This window comes from Cervus canadensis, chromosome 4 (genome assembly GCF_019320065.1).
Source record: "Cervus canadensis isolate Bull #8, Minnesota chromosome 4, ASM1932006v1, whole genome shotgun sequence".
NCBI classification, from domain to species: Eukaryota; Metazoa; Chordata; class Mammalia; order Artiodactyla; family Cervidae; genus Cervus; species Cervus canadensis.
In genome coordinates this window covers 89,054,993-89,067,492 of record NC_057389.1, presented here as the reverse complement: position 1 = coordinate 89,067,492, position 12,500 = coordinate 89,054,993, and the positions used below count along the sequence as shown (strand labels likewise).

The following is a 12,500-nucleotide window of genomic DNA, read 5'->3' as shown; positions in this document are numbered from 1 at the left end:
CTTCGGCCTCCTTCGGGCGCCTCAGTTTGCCCGCCCAAAGCCGTCAGCCCGCAGCCCATTGCCTCCCAGAGCTGTCGATCTCGCGGTACCTCCCGCCCACTGCCTCTCGCGGCACTCCGATTGGCCGCTCGCCTCCAGAGCCTGTGATTGGTGCCCCGGGAAGGGCGACCATCTCCCATTGGCCCGGCGGCGCCGTCCGTCAAGCCGGAGGGGCGTCCCTCTCCGCCCCCCGCCCCCCACCCCCCCCCTCGCATCGTCTTCCCAGCCGCTGGCTTCCCAGAGTGCTCCGCGGCCGTGTGGAGCGAGGCCTTGTTCCCGCGTTGAGCCGCCGCTGCCGCCGCCTCCTCCTCAGCTTCAGCCTCCGCGTCAGGCCCGGCCCCGCCGCGCCATGTCGGACTACAGCACGGGAGGACCCCCGCCCGGCCCGCCGCCACCCGCCGGCGGGGGCGGGGGGTCCGGAGGAGCCGGGGGCGCCGGGGGAGGCCCGCCACCGGGCCCGCCGGGCGCGGGGGACCGGGGCGGCGGCGGCCCCGGCGGCGGCGGCCCGGGCGGAGGGTCGGCCGGTGGCCCCTCGCAGGCACCCGGCGGGGGCGGCCCGGGAATCCGCAAGGACGCCTTCGCAGACGCCGTGCAGCGGGCCCGCCAGGTGAGGAGGCCGCGGGCCCGAGGGGCGCGCGGGCGGGCGGGGGAGGGGGCGGGGTCACGTGCGCGCGCGCGGGGTCGCAAGGGGGGGGCCGGGGCCGCCACGGGGTCACGTGGGGCGGTAGGCGGGGGCCGGGGCGTCCCCAGAAGCCTGGTGTGGGGCACTCCCCCTGGGGGTGACCCCCTACAGGGGGGAAGGGTCGTCTGGGAAGGGTCACCCAAAAACGGCACCAGAGTGTGCAGGGTCCCCTGCAGCGCGGGGACTCACTTTGGGGTTCCCACCCTTTAGGACACACTCTACTCCTAGAAGCAGGGGTTCCGCCTTCCCGGGAAGGTCTTTCTGTGCTCCCACCTTCCCATCAGGGCAAAGAGCTCTCTTTGCTCCCAACTTGGTCCCTTTTCTTCCTGGTCCCCAGGAAGGAGGGACTTCAGGGGGTTAGAAAAGTCCTTCCTCTTGAACCTGGAAAGTAAAGAGGGGACCCTGTGGCTGCCAGGCAGTGGCTAAGCGTTTCGTTGAAATGGGGAGGGTAGGCCTAGGGACTGACTCTTTCTGATGCTTCAGGTCACTTGCAAGCACCCTATTTCTCTTCTGGGGAAAGAAAGGGAAGGGTCCCACCGCTGTGTTCTAGGGCGTGATGACTACATGGGAGTTTTCACGTGCTGATGTGTGACCTCCCCGGCTGCCCCACGGCCTGAGGGGAAGAGGTCCATAGAAAGAGAGGACTTTGCCGCCCTTTCAAAAGGAAACTGACCTGGCTCAGGCCATTGAGCGCTTTCTCAGTCAGAATTGCCCCCAAAGCCTCCACCACAGGGAGGTCCCATTAGGGGAACGCCCTGTTCCCCTCCCAGTGTGGTCTGTGGCTTTCACCCTAGGCATGCGATAGAGTTCTTAGGTGCAGTTGATATGATTGACCCCTCACTCCCCCAACCCTCCCTGGCTTAATTGAGAAGCAGCTAAAACAAGGGGAGGTGGTGCTCTGTGTTTGATTGGGATAAGACCCCATATGGGCATCCCAAGAGTTTAGGCTCCAAGTTTTTGGTTGAAGTTTTAGAGAGGTTAAAATATAGATCCTCAGCTCATGGTTTGTGTCTGTTTGGAAAACATAGTAATCCTACCACCATACTCTGGTTTTAAATTTATTGGGTTGGGGTTTATTCAGCGTTGTTTGTGTGTCCAAAATGTAACACGTGTTCCGAAAAGAGCGTTTAGTTTTGGTCTAGATGAGGGTTTCAGATGCCTTGAAGCAAACTTCCCTAAGATTTGTTCAACAAATGGAAAGATTTTGAGGGTGTGCTCTCGAGCATCCCAGAGGCCCAGGTGCTTGGGCAAGGAAGTGTCTAGAGGCTCTCCCTGCTGGAGGGCACCTGAACTTTTGCTCTTTTCATCCCTAGAACAAGTCAGTGTGGGTTACCCTCTGGCCATGAACAGTTTAGGCACAAATTTGATAGAGAAAGGGAGCTTCTTTGAAATTCCTGAATAACTGGAACTCTGAAGCCTTGGGTGGAAACTCCTAGAAATGTCTTAACCAACAGTGAAAGTCTCCCAATCGTGTCTGACTCTTTGCGACCCTATGGACTGTACAGTCCATGGAATTCTCCAGGCCAGAATACTGAAGTGGGTAGCTGTTCCCTTCCCCAGGGGATCTTCCCAACCCTGGGATCGAACCCAGGTCTCCCACATTGCAGGCGGATTCTTTACCAGCTGAGCCATCAGGGAAGCCTTAACCAACAGGCTCGTCCCTAAATCCAGGGAATGCCACTCCCAGGCCAGACAGCAAGACCTGTTGGGTATTCATGAACCAAAGAGGTGAAAGGTTGACCTGAGCACCTCGGAGGCTGGCTTTGAGTGTAATTCTTCTCTGCTCACAACTTCACTTCTAGATCGCAGCCAAGATTGGAGGCGACGCAGCTACCACAGTGAATAACAGCACTCCTGATTTTGGTTTTGGGGGCCAAAAGAGGCAGTTAGAAGATGGAGGTAACTACCTGCCTTGCTGGAAGGGCTGGGGGCAGAGAGTGAAGTGCCTTTGTTGGAATGTGTTTCAAAGTGGGGGGAGCCCGCTGCCATTTGGTGTTTTAAAACCTCAGCAATCCCAGCTTTGTTCATTCTTTTTGTCCGGGCTGCCGTCCTGAGGTATCAGGTGGCTGAGAGGAGGGCAGATTGATTGTGACCAGGTCCAGGGCGTAAGTTTTCAAGATTGTTCCTCCTCTTCTGCTAAGCTAGGGTTCCCCTAAGGTCCCATGTCAGTGCGTTGTGGCTGACCCGGAGGCATGCAGCCTAAACTATCAACTCACTGATCAGCCTGACTTCCCCAAGGCAGATTTGGGCGTAAGCTGGAAGGACTGGGGTCACCATCATTTTCCCCCTGTTATAAAGGGCTCTTTATCCCTGAGTGCTGGTGGTGAGAGTAGGTCTCTTATTCTCCTGTCTTGTGTTTGATGTTGAGGATGGGGGGCAGGAGGCTTGTTTGCTAGGACATGTGGCACCAGCATCAGATTTGAGGCAGCTGTGGGTGGGTGGGCACTGCATCTGACATCCTCTTTCTTTTCACAGACCAACCAGAGAGCAAGAAGCTGGCTTCCCAGGGAGACTGTAAGTCCACTTGGTGACACCGGCAGAGGCCGCTTCAGGATCTTAAGAGGTTTTAGCAGAAAGTACTCTCCAGAGGGGAGCTGGAAGTACTGAGCAGACAGCATCTCTCCTTTATGGAGGCTCTTGGTGTCCCTCCAGGGCCCCAGAGCCTGGATTGTGAGGCAGCCACCTCCAAGCATGGCTGTTGTGAGGTGGCCCCGTTGCGCTCGCTCAGGGAAACTCAGAGGCATTGGGATGTAGCTTGTGGTCCCTTGCATGGCAGGAGTGCCCAGCACATGGTGTTTGGGGTCCCAGAGAGGAGCCGGGCCAATTTGTCCTTTGGGTTTTCTCTTTGCAGCCATGAGTTCTCAACTGGGACCCATTCATCCTCCCCCCAGGTAAGTGGTGGTTTGGAGAGCAAGTCGTTTCCTCCTTGTCTCTGGCCTTTCTTGCTGACTGGAGGGAGGGCTCTGTCTGGGTGCTGGGTTGTACAGGGCTTTGTCTTACTTTCTGGTCAACCAAGGAGAAGACTGAAAGGCAGAAGGAGCTTCGTTTGTCCTTCCTACTCGCTGTCTGTGGGGCCATAGGAAGCATAGGGCTGTGGCTGTTAGCTGTAATGGGGAAGGGGGTTCTCTGCGCCCCTTTGCTTCCTTTGTTGGATGGGGATACTCCGAAGCCCTGCCGTCCTTTCTCTTGGAAAAGATTAGGGACTGGCCTTGACCTCTCACCTGCTTCTGCGGATTCTTCTTCGCTGAGAGCTGGGGTGGGGGTGTGTTCCTTTCCTACCTTTTTAGCCTAGAGCATTCTCTCTGAAGGACCATGTTCTTTTTTTTTTTTTTTTACTATTGGCTAAAATTTTGTGAAATGCAGTAAAAACAACTCACTAGAAGAATGAAATGAAAATTATACAAAATCGATTTTTTAAGTTAGAATCTATAGGTATTGGATGACGCTGTCAGATTGCTGTGAAAGTGTCCCAGGTTCTCTTGCCCTGAGTTGGTGGGCAGCACTGGTCCAGGGGGTCACGCCACCCCAGGCTAAGCCTCTTGTGGCCCAGAGTGGGAAACGGAGGCCCCCAGAGGTTGGGTGGTCTGCTGTGGTGTGAGGGAGTCCCCATGCTCTAGTCAGAGTCTGCTTAGGCCTGTGGGGGCTTGGTCCCCATGTTGCAAGAAGCAGGACTTCTGGTTTTGAGGGTCTTTTTTCCAGGAGGCCTTCTGGCTCTTCCATCCCCTCTGCTGCTTCCTGACTTGAGGCTGACTCTCATTGTTTCTCTTTGTAGGACTTCAATGACAGAAGAGTACCGGGTCCCAGACGGCATGGTGGGACTAAGTGAGTGTGGGCCACTGTGACCCAGCGGGTGCCCATTAACCCCTGCCCTGTGTCCCCCCCCCAGGGCAGTCTCTCAGGAGAGCACCTGCCAACCCTGAGACCTGTGGTCTGAAGGAGCCAGTTATTTTTTTTTTTCCCTCATTACTTACAGTGGAGATAGATATTTGCATGTAGTTTCTTTTGTGGTTGGAAATCCCAAAGATGAGTCTGTTGGTATTTTTTTTTCTACTGATGCCTCCTCCCCCTACCCCTCTGACCCAGGCCCAGGCTCTGGGGCAGGTGCAGGAAAGAATGAGTGGAATGGGGAGTGATTCCCTGGACAACCCCCCAACCCAGTTCAGAGATCTGGTGAGGGGCACCAGAAGGGGCTGTGCAGAAGCATAAGAGGCCACAGGAGCACTGAAGGACCCTGTTGTGTTGTGTGACTTTTGTTTGTTTTTCGTTTTTGTTATTTTTTTCTTTTATTTTGAAGGAGCTGTTTTGTGTTTACTCTCTCATCCATCCTTTGGGCAGGGGGGCTCTCAGCGCCAGCCTCCCCCCATCCATCTCTGCTCTTCTTTTTCTCCACCCAGTCATCGGCAGAGGAGGTGAACAGATTAACAAAATCCAGCAGGACTCAGGCTGCAAAGTCCAAATCTCTCCAGGTAGGGGCGCTAGAGCTAGATGGGGATGAGTGACTGTGCTGGGGCTCTTGGCGCTTTCTCTCATGATCCCCCGACAGCCGCGATGGGACGGAAGTGAAGTGGGCTGGTGTTACTGAGCATGCTGTGTGCCGCCTCAGCACAGCGCCTCAAGGTGTAGCTGCAGCTCTTGTCTCCCTCTGCTTTCCCTGAGCGGGGAGGGCTAGAATCCAGTACAGGGAGCCACACCCCAGATTCCGCTCTGACTGTGTTGCCACCTGAGCTCCAACACCTGTGGGAAAGTGTGAGGCAGGGGCGCTCCTTAGGAAGGACAGCCTTGAGGTCAGGCCTGGTTTAAATCCAGTCCTGCCTGCGCCTTGGCAGGTCCCTGATTTGCAGGGGTTTCTGAGTGCTCTCCCTGCCTGACATGTAGTTCATTGACTGGAAGGTGCTCACATGGATGGTGATGGAAGGGGCCCAGTTTGGGACCTTCCGGAATCTGCTTGTCCTTCCATATTATCTTTTCACTAAAAGTTTTGCCTCCTCTGCTGGGCTTAAAGTTTCTTGATCTTGGCCATGCATAGAGCACCCTCCCAAGTGTTTGGGGAGGTAAATTGATTTGTCAGGGTGCCGTACAGTGGCAGAAGTAGTTGTCGATTATTCCTGGAAGTCTCATCTCCATGGAAGGTCCTCCTGGTTGTCTGCCCAAGGCATTGACTCAAGAAAGCACTGACCCTCTCTCCTCTCCTCTCCTCTCCAGACAGTGGTGGCCTACCTGAACGCAGTGTGTCTTTGACAGGAGCCCCGGAGTCTGTGCAGTAAGTCTCTGGCTGGGCCTGTCATCATGACAGAGTGGGTGGGCAAAGCCCACCTTTGAAGTTGAGGGTGACTCCCACACGATGTTCCTCATGCCCTGCCTGCTCTGGGGGGCTGCTTAACATAGTCTCCTGAGATCTGGGGAACCTGACCCAGAATAGCCCCAGCCCTGGGGACGGGCCCTCTGTCAGGCCTGCGGGTTGGAACCCCCTTTTCTGGGAGCGGGGCTGAGGCTTCAGGCAAGCATTGAGAGAGCGCCTGTTCTTTCCCTTTCCAGGAAAGCGAAGATGATGCTGGACGACATTGTCTCCCGGGGCCGTGGGGGGCCCCCAGGCCAGTTCCACGACAATGCCAATGGGGGCCAGAACGGCACAGTGCAGGAAATCATGATCCCTGCGGGCAAGGCCGGCCTGGTCATTGGCAAAGGCGGGGAGACCATCAAGCAGCTGCAGGTGAGGGTGAAGGCTCCTCCCGTCCCATCCCAGGACAGCCTCCTTCCCGCAGCTGTGCCTGTGCATGCCACTAGCTCCGCCCCCAGCCCACCCCACCGAGCCAGAGCCCTTCGTCCTTTTGGACCAGGCATGACCCCCTCCCCGCCCCCCCCCCCCCCCCCCCACGCCCCAGGAAGTCCTTGGAGGGCTCAGCACTGACGTCACCTTGGTTATACAGGAACGGGCTGGAGTGAAGATGATTTTAATCCAGGATGGCTCCCAGAACACAAATGTGGACAAACCGCTGCGGATCATCGGAGACCCTTACAAAGTGCAGGTGGGCGCCCCAGGGCCGAGGGGGTGGTTCTGGGGAGCAGAGAGAGGGCAGTGGATAGGCTGGAGATTTGGATGCAAGTGGAGAGATTTTCTAGAGCACTGGCTCTGAAGTCAGCCCTGGACTCATTCTCTGTTGAGCTCCCTCCCAGCCGTCTGTGCATGAGCAGGTGGCTTCCACTGGCCTCAGTCCAGAAAGCTGGGGTGCTCACCATGTCCGCCTCTTAGGGCAGTGGGTAAAGATCCAGGCAGCCTTGCATTGGCCCTTAGCTCTGGCCTGTGACCCTGGGGCATGCAGCGGGATAGCAGTGTTCGTGCGAGCACCACACTCTGTATGTTCGCAGCAAGCCTGCGAGATGGTGATGGACATCCTGCGGGAGCGTGACCAGGGCGGCTTCGGAGACCGGAACGAGTATGGGTCCCGGATCGGTGGGGGCATCGACGTGAGTCCGGGCCTCTTGGGTGGATGGAGCGGCAGGGGTGGTGGCTGGCTTGCGGGCAGCAGGGGGACTGCAGACAGTGACAAAGCCCAGCTGATCCTCCTTTGTCCTGCCCGCCTTCAGGTGCCAGTGCCCAGGCATTCTGTGGGTGTGGTCATTGGCCGGAGTGGGGAGATGATCAAGAAGATCCAGAATGACGCTGGTGTTCGGATACAGTTTAAACAAGGTCAGGGGCCAGCTGGGCTCTGCTAAGAGTCACTCTTGGGGGTCCAAGATGGGCAGCTTGGCACTGGGGTTAGCGTCTGCAGTGCCTCGTTACTCCTAGACCAGCAGGACGCGCCTTGTCCCCCTCTGGGGCAGCCCCGTAAGAAAGTGAGTGACAGGCAGGCTTCCCGAGGTAAAGAGGAGTGTGTTTTCCTCTCCTGCCAAGCTGTCCTCTCCCTCTCTCCTCTCAAGGGCTCTCCTGACAGGCCACCTGGGCCCCTGGGTGATATCAGCTCTGAGGCCCCAGCCATGGGCGTCTGCCCAGTCCAGTGGTTTTTGGGGAGGACGGACTGCCCGTGCTTTTTGAGAGATTTGTTGTCAGTTCTAGGTTCTGCCAGGCGCGTCTGCTAGTTCTGGGGGCACCAAGTGCGGGAGGGATCCTCACTTGCTCCTGAACACGTGAAAGGCGGCCAGCGGCATTTAGACATGTTCCAGACGGGGCTCGGCGTTGGGGGTTCGGAGTTGTGCATCTCTTGTAACTGTTTTTTGGCTCTCCTGTGCTACCTCAGACGACGGGACGGGTCCTGAGAAGATAGCGCACATCATGGGACCCCCAGACCGGTGTGAGCACGCGGCGCGGATTATCAACGACCTCCTCCAAAGCCTCAGGGTGAGTGATGTCGGGTGTGCTGAGTGGGCGGGCTCAAGTGGGAGGGCAGGCTGGCTGCCTGCATTAACCATCCTATCTCTTCTCTGCCCTGCAGAGCGGTCCCCCAGGCCCTCCAGGGGGTCCTGGCATGCCCCCAGGAGGCCGAGGTCGAGGTAGGGGCCAAGGCAACTGGGGCCCTCCAGGCGGGGAGATGACCTTCTCCATCCCCACCCACAAGTGCGGGCTGGTCATCGGCCGAGGTGAGTGGCCCCTCCACAGGCCCCACCCCTCCCCTCGCTTTCCTCCTGCCCTCTGCTCACTGCCCATGGCTCCTGCAGGTGGCGAGAACGTGAAAGCCATAAACCAGCAGACAGGCGCCTTTGTAGAGATATCTCGGCAGCTGCCACCCAACGGAGACCCCAACTTCAAGCTGTTCATCATCCGGGGCTCGCCCCAGCAGATCGACCATGCCAAGCAGCTCATTGAGGAGAAGATCGAGGTGGGCTCAGCTCAGGAGGGGTTCTGGGCACCTGGGCCCAGCTTCTCCTCCTGTTCCACTGATCTCGTCCACTTCTCCTCCCTCCAGGGTCCCCTCTGCCCAGTTGGACCAGGCCCTGGGGGACCAGGCCCTGCCGGCCCCATGGGGCCCTTCAACCCTGGGCCCTTCAATCAGGGCCCACCTGGGGCTCCCCCTCAGTGAGTATTCCCGCGGACTCCTAGGATGTGGGAGGTCACAGTGTTGGCAATGAGGCCGGCAGGCCCCGTGTCCGTGTTCCTCACCACCGAGAAGGCCATTCCACCTTGCAGAGGTGCCAAACACAACCCTGGCCAACCCGTTGTTTTAGAGACACCATTTTTAAAAGATGCTGTGGGTGTTAGCCCTAGTCTTCACTCCACATGTAGATCCTGTAATCCTGTGTTGTGTAGTGGGGGATTGTCACATTCTTGAGTCCACATGGCCTGTGTCCCTTGCATCAGTCGTCTAATGCCTTTCCCTGGGCCAGGAATCTGCAGTTCCACATAACGGGTGCTCTGGGCCCCCTTCCAGGCTATGGCCGTCCTCTGCAAGGACCCTGGGGTAACCTGGCTCATGTGTCCCTCGTTTTCACCCTCAGTGCTGGAGGCCCCCCTCCTCACCAGTACCCACCCCAGGGCTGGGGCAACACCTACCCTCAGTGGCAGCCGCCTGCTCCTCATGACCCGAGTGAGTATAAGGATCTGAGCAGGGCAGTGGGGAGGGGTCGGTTACTTGGCCACTGCTTAGCCCGCACGCCCTCTGCCTGCAGATAAAGCCGCTGCTGCCGCCGCTGACCCCAACGCCGCCTGGGCCGCCTACTACTCACACTACTACCAGCAGCCCCCAGGCCCCGTGCCTGGCCCGGCCCCGGCCCCCGCGGCCCCGCCCACCCAGGGCGAGCCCCCGCAGCCTCCACCTGCTGGCCAGTCGGACTACACCAAGGCCTGGGAAGAGTATTACAAAAAGATCGGTGAGTGCCTGGGCCGCCGCGGGAGCTCCAGTCAGCTAGGGAGGGGTGGGCGAGAGGGTGGCCACATCCCCGCCTGTCCTCTGACCTCGGGGCCTGCCCCCACAGGCCAGCAGCCCCAGCAGCCTGGAGCGCCCCCGCAGCAGGACTACACGAAGGCCTGGGAAGAGTACTACAAGAAGCAGGGTGAGCCGGCGGGCCACAGGGGTGGGACCAGGCGTGCCGGCATCCTGGTCTGCTCACCCACCCTCTGCTCCCCCACAGCTCAAGTGGCCACCGGAGGGGGTCCAGGAGCACCCCCGGGTTCCCAGCCAGACTACAGTGCCGCCTGGGCTGAATATTACAGACAGCAAGCCGCTTACTACGGACAGACTCCAGGTCCCGGCGGCCCCCAGCCTCCGCCCACACAGCAGGGACAGCAGCAGGCAAGTGGGAATTGCCACCCTCCTCCTCCTCCTTTCTCCTTCCAACCCCCGGCCACCGTCCATCCTGCCTTAGTGGGTAGCGCCGGAAACCCCTTCCCCTGCGGGGTGTGTCCTTGATGCCTGCAGCGGGGGCCGTGTGGCCAGAGGTCTCCGGGAGCCCCCACGAGCTGGGGGAAGTGTGTGCTGGGTCCAGAGGTTAAAGAAGAGGCCTCTCCGCCGGCCCGCTTGTTCCTGTGTAACGCTGTCGTGATGCTGGGGGAGAGCGCGCAGCAGATAAAAGGAGGAACTGTTGAACTGGTGGGTAGTCCTGGGGGTGGGGGGCAGGCCATCCGCTCAGCCGGAGGTCGCCATCCCGGCTGCTGACTCGCTCACTCACAATCTGGCCACTTGGGAAGAAAACGGATATTTTTGCCCCTCTCTGCATTACTCTCATGGTTTTTGTTCTTTTGACTCTCTTATTTTTAAACCCACGATCTCTCCCCGCGTGTCCAAGTGACTGTGTGTGCTGCCAGCTGCCCCGTGGGGCCCGGCCACAGCTCTGGGGGCCGGGGGCGGCGCCAAGGGGCCCGGCCGCAGGGCCCGCCCGCCACGCCCAGGCTCGGCCTCTGCTCTCGCGCCTGCGCCCGCCTCGTGTCCCGGTCTTGTCTGTGAAGTGGGCATGACGATCGCTGCCACCTTCCAACCTACCTCACAGGGGTGTTGTGGGGACACCGTGATCTCTGGTTGTCATGTCGTGATGCGCCGGGAGCTGCCCGCCCGCCCGCCTTCCTGAGGACACAGGGCACCCCTCTCCCCGCCCCCCAGCCCTGAGCGCTTCTCTCTCGCTCTCTCGCTCTCTCTGTGCGGCCCCTGCTTCTCCTTCCTGTGTCACTCTCCTCCATCTCAGAGCCAGTCTGACTGCAGCCAGTCCCAGAGCACTGACTAGACAGCTACAAACACATCCTTCCAGCCTGCGCTTGCCACAGGCTCGGGAGAGGGGCTTCCTGGCCCCCTCCTTGCCACTTACCCCCAGTCTCCCGCCCCGTCCCCCTCCCCGCCCCGTAGTGACCAATTCCTATCTCTTCCCTCTCCGCAGGCTCAATGAATCGAATGAATGTGAACTTCTTCATCTGTGAAAATCTTTTATTATTTTTTTTCCATTTTGTTCTGTTTGGGGGCTTTTTTTCGTTTGTTTTTTTTCCGTTTGTTTGTCGAGAGAGCGATGGCTGCCAAGGGGGGTGCCGGGGGAGCCCTCCCTGTGAGTGGCTTGGGGGTCGTGGCACGGGCAGTGCCAGGCTCTCGCTCTCTCGCTCATTCTGTGTGTCTCATATGCTTTTTTTCTTTCAAAATTGGGATCCTTCATCTTGAGCCAGCCAGAGAAGATAGCGAGAACTAAATCTCTGCAAAAAAAAAAAAAAAAATTAAAGTTAAAAACTAAAAAGTAAAACAAAACTTATAAAATTATATATATATATAAAAAAATCTCTATCGTCCCCCACCCCATCCCAGCCTTCCTGAAACTGCCTCTTTCAGGAGAAAGCAATTCATTCACTCCCTGCGACCACCCTTGGCCCTTTTCATGTTTTTAAAATAAACTTTTAAAAAAGGAAACAAAGTCACTCTTGCTATTTCTTTTTAGTTAGAGTTGGAACATTCCTTGGACCAGGTTTTGACGTTTAGGAAAGCCCATCCTCCTCCCTGTGCCAGGCAGCCCCTCCCTCAGCCTGTCTGCTCCTCCTCTCGCTCCTCTTCGCCCAGCTCCGCTCCCCTCTCCTCCCCCCGCTGCCGCTGCCCCCCACCCCCCGCCCCCAGGACTGGTCTGTTGTGTTTCATCTGTTCAAGAGGACATGGAAACTGAAAACAATTGAGAACAAAACAAACAAAAAATTGTATGGCAGTTTTTACTTTTTATCGCTCGTTTTTAACTTCACAAATAAATGGTAACAAAACCTCCCCAAGTCTGCCGGGTGCCGTCTCTCTCTCTGTCTCTCTCTCTCTCTCTCTCTCCCCCCCACCCCCCCCCCCATAGAGTTTTGAAGCAGATGTTTGTTCTTTATAGATGTTGTAAAAGCCTGATAATGGTGATTGGAAATTATAAGCTTTGTGTTGTATTGGGTTTTTTCCTTTATTTTTTTTATTTTAAAAAAAGAACAATTCTAAGAGATGATAGTTTTCTGCAGGCGCATTGTGCTTTCCTAACTCTCACCCCCCCCCCCCCATTTTTTGGTTAAATAAAGTGCTTTTTGTCTAAAACTGCGTGCCGGCCGCAGTTGTGTTTCTAGAGGAAACAAGTTGAAGAGGAACAAGGCTTGGCCAATGAGAGTCGGGTGGGGGCCCCAAAAAACTTTGCCTGAAGTCTGGTCTTGCAGGAAGGGAGAAGCAGGCAGAGCCCCAGCAGTCCAGTTCCCCAGCCCTTCATCCCCAGCATTTGTCCCACTGGGAACTTGGGGAGCAGGGCACTCAGGAGGGTCCCTGGGGACAGATGTTCCCATGGATACAGCCTCCCGCTGCTGGAACAAACCCACATAGTGCTTTATGTGATCCGGTCCTCACTGTGGCCAGTTTGGCTGGCGAGC

General features: G+C 57.6%; 1 protein-coding gene across 2 annotated transcripts; it reads left to right on the top strand.

Annotated features, from left to right (window-relative positions):
- The first annotated feature begins 277 nt into the window (after positions 1–277).
- Positions 278–11,877, top strand: LOC122440297 (KH-type splicing regulatory protein). Of its 2 annotated transcripts, XM_043466367.1 has the most exons (20): positions 278–646; positions 2,524–2,620; positions 3,197–3,235; positions 3,573–3,612; positions 4,494–4,543; positions 5,116–5,187; positions 5,924–5,981; positions 6,257–6,431; positions 6,649–6,747; positions 7,088–7,186; positions 7,307–7,409; positions 7,957–8,057; positions 8,152–8,296; positions 8,375–8,535; positions 8,623–8,732; positions 9,152–9,240; positions 9,323–9,523; positions 9,629–9,706; positions 9,785–9,945; positions 11,021–11,877. In XM_043466367.1, the coding sequence occupies exons 1-20, from the start codon at positions 389–391 to the stop codon at positions 11,027–11,029; spliced, it is 2,145 nt and encodes a 714-aa protein (XP_043322302.1). In that variant the 5' UTR covers positions 278–388; the 3' UTR covers positions 11,030–11,877. The 2 variants fall into 2 exon arrangements, with proteins under 2 accessions (XP_043322302.1, XP_043322301.1); XM_043466366.1 differs by having other exon boundaries at positions 279–646; positions 9,785–11,877.
- The last annotated feature ends 623 nt before the right edge of the window (positions 11,878–12,500 follow it).